The sequence below is a fragment of the Topomyia yanbarensis genome, chromosome 3 (assembly GCF_030247195.1).
Source record: "Topomyia yanbarensis strain Yona2022 chromosome 3, ASM3024719v1, whole genome shotgun sequence".
Lineage (NCBI taxonomy): Eukaryota > Metazoa > Arthropoda > Insecta > Diptera > Culicidae > Topomyia > Topomyia yanbarensis.
Window position 1 is genome coordinate 378,874,470 of NC_080672.1, and position 10,390 is coordinate 378,884,859.

Consider the following 10,390-nt stretch of genomic DNA (forward strand, 5'->3'; position numbering starts at 1 on the left):
TGCTTCCTAAACCTATGTGTATTGACAAGCCATTTATTAGGAAAACAAAGTCTCTTGTGGAAAAAATGTTTTGAGCTAAAACCGATTTAAGATCTGATGATTAGTAAAAATCAATTTTTCTGGTGCCACCGCTGCTGGAAATCGAATTAGAAGAAAAATTTATAACTTTCTCTTATTGTGTCTAAAACATTGATCTGAGCTGGATGGTGTTCACACGAGTTTTGAAGAATATAATGAGACTTCTTTTGGAATTGACGACCATATTCAAAATATCACTGTCGAGATATTGTAAAAACAAACGTTTTAACTAGAAGATATATAAAGTTGGTTTCTTCGGCAAAGTTTTAGAAGAATTAAAATATAGCAAAGTTCTTTGTCAATTCTGTCTTTTTACCACTATGAATTTGACTGTTGGTATTCACCGTAAAATAACTTTTTTTTATAGAAACGCATTTGAAAATTCCTCGTCACATGCTTAATTTTCAATATGTAGCGATAAAAATTTAGAAAAATCGTTCTAGACTCGCTTATGTCCTGAAATGCCAAAGAGTTTGCTGATCAGTATTGTTTGCGAACGCTGTATTTCTCACTTATTCGGTCTGCTCTCGAAAGTTTCGTGAATTGACATTGACAGGATTGAAGCCGTACAAGTGTTCGCTATCATTTGCCCCAAATGGGAATTCAAAGCCAACTTTTAGAAATATAATATCACAGAATTTTTGAAGCATGACTTCCAGCGCCTCGAGTATGATCAGAATGAACCCATTATTATTTTTACTTTCTTTAAAGAATAGGATTTAAAATGTTATTTGCTTGTGCAATGCGAAATGAACTTTGTAAACATGTTTGTAAAGAATGTAAAAAAATCATCAAGTGGGTTTTACTCTTCCATGACCTATTGAACAACTTTAATGTTGGAATTTACATTTCGAATTCGACTCATAAGAAATCGACACCAATTTAGTGATTGGACTAAACTAGTGCGGGACTAACGCTAACTCCAAAAACGAAAACACTATTTGTGTTACCGAGCAAACGTGATGTCCCCCAATACGAGATTCTGATGAGAACTGTAGGTTTTGTGCACGTAAACGCAAACGCACAAATAGTTTTCACCTAAATTTTTCTCCAATAAAGAGAAATATAGCATAGAATTTTAATGAAGCCACGATTAATGCACAGTTCAATATTTACCCTAAAATGCTTTTTCATAATTTCTCCCCTTGTTATTTATAGTACCAGTGCTAAATTATATTATATTCTACTCCTAGCAATGACTGTAGTGTTGGTCGTTAATATATATTATTTGGATCTTTATAATCTGTTTTTGTTGGAAATGGTGAGGAGATTTTATGCCTGTTGGAAAGCGAGATAGAAATAAGCTCCCCTACTCTAAAATAAATATAAAAAACTAAGGTTGTGTAGCGACGGAATTTCAAATCGAACAGAGCACCATCCACACGTATTAGTTTTCTGAAGAATTCTAGGAGGTCACAATCATAAAAAAAGGTAAAAATGTATTATTTTAAACGTACACATACGAAACGTGGTGACCACACTGTATTTTTTAAATAGTCAGGATCAGCTTAGCTTAAAATTTATTTTTGTAGCACGACAGAGTTCCGATTCGAACAATTAATATCAACACAGCCTAGTCCTTGTAATCCATATATTCACAAAATAAGTATAAAAATGCTTTGTTTCATATGCTAGTATCACACATTGAAAGAAGTTTGAACTAAAACCACTACACGCAAATTCGCTAGGAATTTCAAGTTTTCTTTAAAACTAAACAGCTTAATCTTGTTATATCTTTGGGAAACTTTTCGTACTTTGTGTCCTCCTTTTTGTTGAAAAACACCTATTAGGGTGGTTTTAATTTTACGAACACACATAAACTTTTAATCATCCCAGATAGCGCCATACTACTTTCAGTAAAGTTGTAGTACGAGTTTTGGAAAAGTTTCCTAAAGACATGTTCTATCTGTCATACTTTTCACTCCACAAGAAATTAAAAATCGAAGTTTAGAGTGTTTCTTAGTGTTTTTTTGGAAAAACGGTATCTTTCCAATATTGATTTAATACTAAAATAGTCATCATACAACTTTAAGATTGTTTTAAGGCGAACAATTTGTTTCATGTTACCATGTATCTAATTATTATCGATGAAAAGTTATGAATATGCTTTCGTTAAAATGGTGTTTTTGAAATTCCAATATTACTGATTGGGGCAAATGAAAGATGATTACTTTATAACATATAAGGACATGATTCGAGGAATAATTGAACAACAATGGAGATTACGGTATTTTTTAAACTTAAAAAAAATGATTTCAAACAATTAATTTTTAAACCATAAGTATTTATATCTTTCTAGTGCTAGAAGCTAGAGTTCTTATGTGTTAGAAGAAAACGTTCGTCTTCAAAAACTCTGTAAAAAATAAAAACTGTTAAAAAATTTTTTTTAAAATGAATGAAAAACTGCCGTAGTTGGTGTATATGAACAAATTGTGGGCCCTAAAATAATCAAATTGTCCAAAGGCTACTTTGGCTTAAAATAAAAACTACAAAAGTAACAATAAACAAAACCGTCTTCAACCCTTAAGCTTACATTTGAATTTCTCGTACAGTAGAGAGTATAAAAGATACAGCTTGCGCGTCTTCGGCAAATTTGTTAAAAATATGTAGTTCTACAACTTCATTGAGGACAGTTAAGCTCTATCTGGAACCGTTTAAAAATTTAATTTTAAATCTTACTAATATGAGAACCACCCTAGCTTCTTCTTTCTGTTTTTTATAAAACAAATAAATCTCAGATTTGAGCAAGAGTAATACATTACAAGCGATTTTTTAGTTTCCTTTAGAGTGGGATGTGCCAAATTTACTTTTAAGAGTTTGTTTATTTTAAATACAATTTTTGTGAAACTAGTTGGCAATTATTTCAAATTATTTTAAGCTAAAATTCGCAACATACCTGATCCTCACGGTAGCGATCATTTGCCAATCGTTTCAATTAACAGTGAATTAGGCCTTACGAATTCAATCAATGTTCCTTATGACTTAACACGAAATATTGATTGGAAAACATACGATACATTAATTTCCACTTCTCTTGCTTCGACAGAAGAGCTACCCCCTACCGAAGAATATGAATTCCTAGCGGGTTTAATTATTGAAGCAGCAGAACAAGCCCAAACGAAATGCAATCCTGGAATGACAATAAATAGACGGCCCCCTAATCCTTGGTGGGACAAAGAGTGCTCTGATGCATATGAAGCTAAACAAGTTGCCTACAAAGAAATTATGAAACAGAAAGGGGGTATACGCGAGAACTTTGAAAATTATTTCATTTTGCAAAACAAATTTGACAGTATACGTCGTCCCAAAAAGTCTAGTTATTGGAGACGCTTCGTTGATGGCTTGTCAAGAAAAACATCAATGAGTACTCTTTGGAACACAGCCAGAAGAATGAGGAATCGAAACGTAACTAATGAAAGCGAAGATTTTTCGAATCGTTGGATATTTAATTTTGCCAAGAAAATCTGTCCAGATTCTGCTCCTGCGCAGAAAATCATTCGCGATGCTCCCACAAGTAACGATTTCATAGATTCGCCTTTGACAATGATGGAATTTTCAATTGCACTCCTCTCACGCAACAATAATGCTCCGGGACTAGACAGAATTAAATTCAACTTGGTGAAGAATCTGCCTGACCTAGCAAAAAGACGCTTGTTGAATTTATTCAATAAGTTTCTTGAGCAGAATATTGTCCCTCGTGACTGGAGACAAGTGAGAGTTATCACCATTCCAAAACCGGGAAAACCAGCATCCGATCATAACTCGTATCGACCGATTGCAATGCTATCCTGCATCAGGAAATTGTTGGAAAAAATTATCCTACGACGTCTCGACAATTGGGTTGAGGCGAACGGCTTGCTCTCAGGTACCCAGTTTGGTTTTCGGAGAGGAAAGGGAACGAATGATTGCCTGGCGCTACTTTCGTCAGAAATCCAACTCGCTTACGCAAAAAAAGAACAAATGGCGTCTGTGTTCTTAGACATAAAAGGAGCATTCGACTCAGTCTCCATTGATGTTCTCTCGGAGAAGCTACATCAATGTGGTCTTTCACCGATATTAAATAATTATTTATACAATTTATTGTCAGTAAAGCACATGCATTTTTCATCTGGCGATTTGGCGACACTCAGAATAAGTTACATGGGCCTCCCACAAGGCTCTTGTCTAAGCCCCCTTCTCTATAATTTTTACGTGAATGACATTGATAATTGTATTGTCAGCCCATGCACTCTAAGACAACTTGCAGATGATGGGGTGGTTTCTGCCACAGGACCAAAAGCTATAAATTTACAACAACTATTGCAAGATAGCTTGGATAATTTATCAATTTGGGCTTTAAAGCTGGGCATCGATTTCTCTACCGAGAAAACAGAGTTGGTCGTTTTCTCAAGGAAGCGTAATCCAGCTCAGCTTCAGCTTCAGTTGGTTGGTAGAACGATAGCCCAAGTCCTGGCTTTTAAATACCTTGGAATTTGGTTCGATTCTAAAGGCACATGGGGAGGCCACATTAGGTATCTACTAACGAAATGCCAACAACGGATAAATTTTCTGCGAACAATAACTGGATCATGGTGGGGTTCTCATCCAAGTGACATGATTAGATTGTATCAAACAACAATACTTTCAGTAATGGAATATGGGTGCATCTGTTTCCGTTCAGCTGCGAACACTCACATTATTAAACTGGAACGGATGCAGTATCGTTGTTTACGAATCGCCTTAGGTTGCATGCAGTCGACCCATACGATGAGTCTTGAAGTACTAGCGGGAGTTCTTCCTTTAAAAGACAGATTCTGGGATCTCTCCTCTCGTTTACTTATTAGATGTGAGGTTATGAACCCACTGGTAATTGAAAATTTTGAAAGACTTGTCGAGCTTCAACCACAAACCAGATTCATGACAGTGTATTTCAATCATATGTCACAAGAAATAACGCCTGCTAGTTATGCTCCCACATACGTCAATATACTAGATATTCCTGAATCCACTTTATTCTTCGACACGTCCATACAAGCAGAGATTCGTGGAATTCCGGATCATCTACGCTCGCGGGAGATCCCTAAAATATTCACAAGTAAATATCAACACATAGACTGCCTTAAAATGTTTTACACTGATGGGTCACGAATCAGTGAGGCCACTGGTTTCGGTATTTTCAACAATATTTTTCAATTTCTCCCAAACTTGCAGAACCCGCTTCTGTTTATATAGCGGAACTAGCAGCAGTTCACTATAGTTTTCAAATAATTAATACTTTACCCCCGAACCATTACTTTATCCTCACTGATAGTCTCAGCACAATTGCAGCTCTACGCTCAAAGAGGATTGATAATCACGATTCATTCTTTTTGGGGAAGATACGAGAATCTCTGAGTAACCTGACAAGAAAATGTTATAAATTTACCCTAGTGTGGCTCCCCGCCCATTGCTCTATTGCGGGCAATGAGAAAGCTGATAATTTAGCCAAGATTAGTGCACTAGATGGTGAAATATATGAAAGACCCATCGCTTCCAATGAATTTTATAGCGCTTCTCGACAGAGGACACTTGCTAGTTGGCAAACATCTTGGGACAATGGAGATATGGGACGATGGCTACACTCAATTATCCCTAAAGTATCAACGAAGGCATGGTTCAAAGGATTGGATGTTCATCCGTGTGATGTCTAGGCTCATGTCCAATCATTATACTTTAGATGCGCATCTCCGTCGTATTGGGCTCGCTGAAGGTAATCATTGTGCTTGTGGAGAGGGTTACCACGACATTGAGCATGTTGTTTGGTCCTGCACTGAATATCGTGAAGCCAGATCACAATTAGTAGATTCTTTACAAGTCCGAAGAAGACCAATCCATGTTCCTGTTAGAGACATCCTGGCGTATCGCGATCCTCTATACATGGAACTTATCTATCATTTTCTAAAAGCAGCGTCAGTCAAAATTTAATTAAATGCATCTCCTCATACTCTCATTCAAGGCTAATCATTCACCAATTAAAGTGTCCTAGAATATTCAGTTTTTAAATTTAGACAATGACAGAAAAAAAGTAAATAAATACACCCGAAAATACTAGATCATTATGAAATACAACAATGTAAGGAAAAAAGCAACAATAAAGTGATTTCAGTGTTAGTTTTAGACAAATTACTAGTATAGTTAAAATTAGTCTTAAGGATTTTTGTAACGTGCTATGTAAAAAAAGAAACTGGCGTAAAAAGCTTTTGCAAATGCCGTGTCAAATAAACGTATGGAATTTTTTTTTTATTGTTCAATATTCCAACGTGTTAAAATGGATGAAACTTTTTGTATATTGATAAAGCACTGAAATAAACAATTTTGGTGGTTTTAAAGGTTTTCAGAATCTTTTATTCTAGTTGGACACAAATTATACGAATTTTGGTTACTTGAATTTCACAGTACATTGAAATACTTTGTATAATACCAATTAACATCTATTTAACAATGTGTACCTTTCCAGAATTAGTTTAAACAAACATTTGAATGAAAAACATTGACATCAATAACTTAATGTGGGTGAACATGCAGGTTATCAAAGTCACCCCGGAATACAAAAACGGACTTCAACTTGAAATCGTTTTTGGAAAAATAGCTGTAAGCGGACAATTTTAAGTAAAACCATCCAATCTTGTTCTCCATACATCAGTACATGGGTTAAAAATACTAAGCTTTAAAAAAATGTGTTGCGTCTAAAATTATGTAATCATTACTTCGAAAAGTGATCAATGTCACCCCGGTTTACGGTATAACAAAATCCAGCAAAATATTACACTCCAGACCATTATGCATCGGGGAAAAAACCAGCTTTGAGTTGCAACTCATTTAGTAGGTAGACGCAATATTTTGCTTTTGCAAGTGACAAAGTGGCGTACCGGTAGATGTGGTGGTTTTCTCTGTTATAGTAGCAGCGACTGTTAGCTTCTGAACTGAGTAAAATGAGAAGCCAAGGATTGTAATCAGAACCCAAAAATATTGTTATCCCCGGGTGAACTTGAAAGCGGGACGATATTCAATCCATAATTAGCCTTGTTCTTCTAATCTGTTTCCCACATTGTAAGGTGTTCAGAAACATGTTTAAAATACCTTCACATATACGCTAACGTCACCTATTGGCAGAAATCAAACAGCTATTATTCGCATGATCATAACAGTTTGAAAAATTTGAACATAGATAGAACATGGTGCAATACACAATATATACAAGCGCCACGTAATGACAGAATCTAAACTTTTCAGGGTTGTTGCAATAATTTTGGAAGCGTTTCCATACATTTGACGGGCAGTGTATAATTTAAATAGTTGTTTCATATATGATAGCAGTAGGCGGGACTATGCTGCAAATTCAATCATTTTGGAATAACTTCACTAAATGCAGAAATAAGCAAGAAAGCTTTTCTATTGTCCTTTTTCAATATGACTATTTGAAGCAAAATTTTGTTGTATTGGAACTACTTTAATGAAAAGAAAAGTTGACTCTCAACGTATGATTTCAAGAATAAAGTTTTATAACTTTTTGCGACATAAATTCATCCAAAATTTCTTGAAAATATCTTATTCAATCCGTTTACTAAAAACAATAAATTTTGAGATAACACCAACACGTCGCAAAGTATATTTTGAAGATTTCATGTGAAAAATTAATTCAGCCTCTCAAAGTTACTTAAAATTTTCTTATCTTATCTTACGCCAAACACACGCATATATTTAAAGTGCATTTTCATATTGCTCTTTAAATTAAAGTTAGAAGAAAAGACAAGAGTAATGTTTTCAACATCACTTGATATTCACACCAGATATTATTTTTGTAGGCAAGGTAAGTATTTAGATAAGACTAACGATTAAAGCTTGTTACAGTGACAAAGTTATAGGCGAAACCAAGTGCAATCGAAGTTAATGCTGTTCAATAACATAAGTAAACTTTTTCGTCCCGAATAATTCAATCAATTCCCCTATCACCAATCACGAACTACTCGTGCCCCAGCCCAATTCGTTAGTGCACCGCAAAACAAAGCCGACAAAGGGTATCATTAGTATCCTACCTCCATTTTCACAATTATTCAAACCTAGTATTGCGTCGATGGTGTGCCTCGGGGTGAGAGTCTGGCCACCGGGTCCAAACTTTTTCACGCTATCTTTCAGGAAAAATCCATTCTCTGCAAAGTACAGAAGAAACAAACATATCCCGATTAAAAACCGAGCTGGAACCAGTCCCGACAGGATTAGCAAACATCTATTCTAGGTAGGTACCTTCGCGAAAGTTTTCCTCAATATCCACATCCAGCTGACCGCACTCCTTCAGCTTCTCCATGATCTTGTGGAAATTCTTCGCATCGCGCACATTCTCTAGCAGCTTCTGAACATCTTCCGCCTCGCTCGCAGGAAATTTGTTGCGCGCAATCAACTTCTCGACCAGGTTGTGGAAAATCTGCTTCTGTACGTCCGACAGTGACTTGATGTCCATCTTAACACGGCTGTGCACGAGTGTTGATACAACACTTTTGTTTGGGTTTACTATTTCAATTCGCAGTGCTTCGTTCTGTTAATCACTATGTTGTTTTCACTTCACAGGATCCATCTGGGGTAAAATCACAGCACACTCTGATAATATGTCAAAACTATCAATCGCACTGTTTTTAACTTTTTTTAACTTTCTAATATCTATGTTTTTCCACAAACTACTTCCACAGTCGAAATTCCTCTCAATATTCATCCAATTTAAAACAATTTCATTTCACATTACTTCACAATTTTCATCAGTACATCGACACGCAAACAGGACACCAGAAGGCACACGCGATTTCACCGGCAGAAAAAAATAAGTTTTCTTCCCCTTTTCCAACTCGCGCGCGCACTCGTTGAATAGATCCTAAAGGAACAACGGCTCCAAAACTACAACCTGTCCAACTTCGCCAGCATTCGACGACGTCGAGCACCGATAAAACAAACTACTTCTACGGAAATAGAACGACGGCCGACCGACGCGCTTGTCAGACTTACAGACGATAGAGAGCGAAACTACCAACAACTTGACGCACGAAAGGTAAATCAACATCTAGTTATCCTCGTGCACTTTTTTCCAGCCAACCTTCTGCACAGCTGGCCACAGTGCGCGATGGGGCGGTTCGTTGCCGTGCCTATGCTCGCTCTCTTTCTCTTGCTACAGCGGCATGTTGTTGCTCAATACTGTTCCGCTGCGTACGTACATCCGTAGTTGATGGGGTGGAAAATCATATCCCCATACAGTGATGGGTGAGTGCTGTTGAGTGGCATAATATGCTAGATGCCGGCTTCGAAAATCACTGCATACAATCGAGCACCACTACAAGAATATCGGAGACACGTTGAGACAGATCGGAGCTCAATCGGTTGCGCAAGTGGTGGTGGAATCGCCGACGAATGGTTTCGTATCTAATCAAAATTAAAAAGCATGGCTGCAACAGAAGTCGCTCACGGGCTAAATGATTGAGCCATTGAGACGAGATGGCAGATAATTATTTAATCAAATTAGGACTGATCTCTCAGGCGATACACGGAAGTGTTGTTTGCAAATTAAACATCTTTTGAGTTTTATTTCAATTATCCGAGTTTAATAAAATTCAAAATGCGCAAGTATATTTACGTACACGCGTTTCGGCATTGGAAATATTTGTTGATTCGTCATTTTTATCATAAAATTCTCAAAAATCTTGCAAACCCGAAAAGTAAATCCAGAACTGCTCTTCAGCCAACCAAAGACAATTTCCTTCTCTAATATGATGTGATATTAAGGGGTTACATACTTTTCTATTTTTCAAAAAAAAAAATCGAAATTTTTTATTAATTTATCTGAAAGTACAACACCTTGAGAGTATTTTCCCAAATTTTTATACAGATCCGACAAATAGGTCGAAAGTTACAGTGCTTCCGAGCGTGCTTCGTCTACCAAGAGCAGTGCACGTGGCCCAGAATGCAAATTTAGCAGGAACTTTGAGATTTTACTGAAACTAAACAACTTAGCCTTAAGTCTTTGAAAATGTTTTCAAAGTTTGTGAGCCCTTTTTTGTTAAAACAACAGTTTGGATGGTTCTAATTTTACCAAGATCAAAAACATATTTTTTAATCATTCTAGCTAGAACCCAACGACCTTCAGCGAAGCTGTAGAATGACAATTTTTGGAAAAGTTTGCTGAAGACATGTAAGCTCTATCTGTCATACATTTTATTTTACAGAAAATTTAAAATCGAAAGTTAGAGTATTTCTTAGTGTTTTTTAGAAAAAACAGTGTTATTCAAATAACTTTTGCGGTATTGATTTAAAA

General features: G+C 36.2%; 1 protein-coding gene across 3 annotated transcripts in view; it reads right to left on the reverse strand.

Moving 5' to 3' along the window:
- LOC131689951 (retinal homeobox protein Rx) overlaps window positions 1-9,113 on the reverse strand; it is a 162,011-nt gene extending 152,898 nt beyond the window's left edge. For 2 of the 3 annotated variants that reach the window (XM_058975351.1, XM_058975353.1), the window contains exons 1-2: window positions 8,341-9,113; window positions 8,133-8,246 (exon numbers count right to left, since the gene is read on the reverse strand). In XM_058975351.1, the coding sequence (XP_058831334.1) occupies window positions 8,133-8,246; window positions 8,341-8,554 (328 nt within the window). In that variant the 5' untranslated portion in view covers window positions 8,555-9,113. The remainder of the gene's footprint in view (window positions 1-8,132; window positions 8,247-8,340) is intronic. The other variant, XM_058975352.1, reaches the window with a different exon arrangement.
- Between the last annotated feature and the right edge of the window lie 1,277 nt (window positions 9,114-10,390).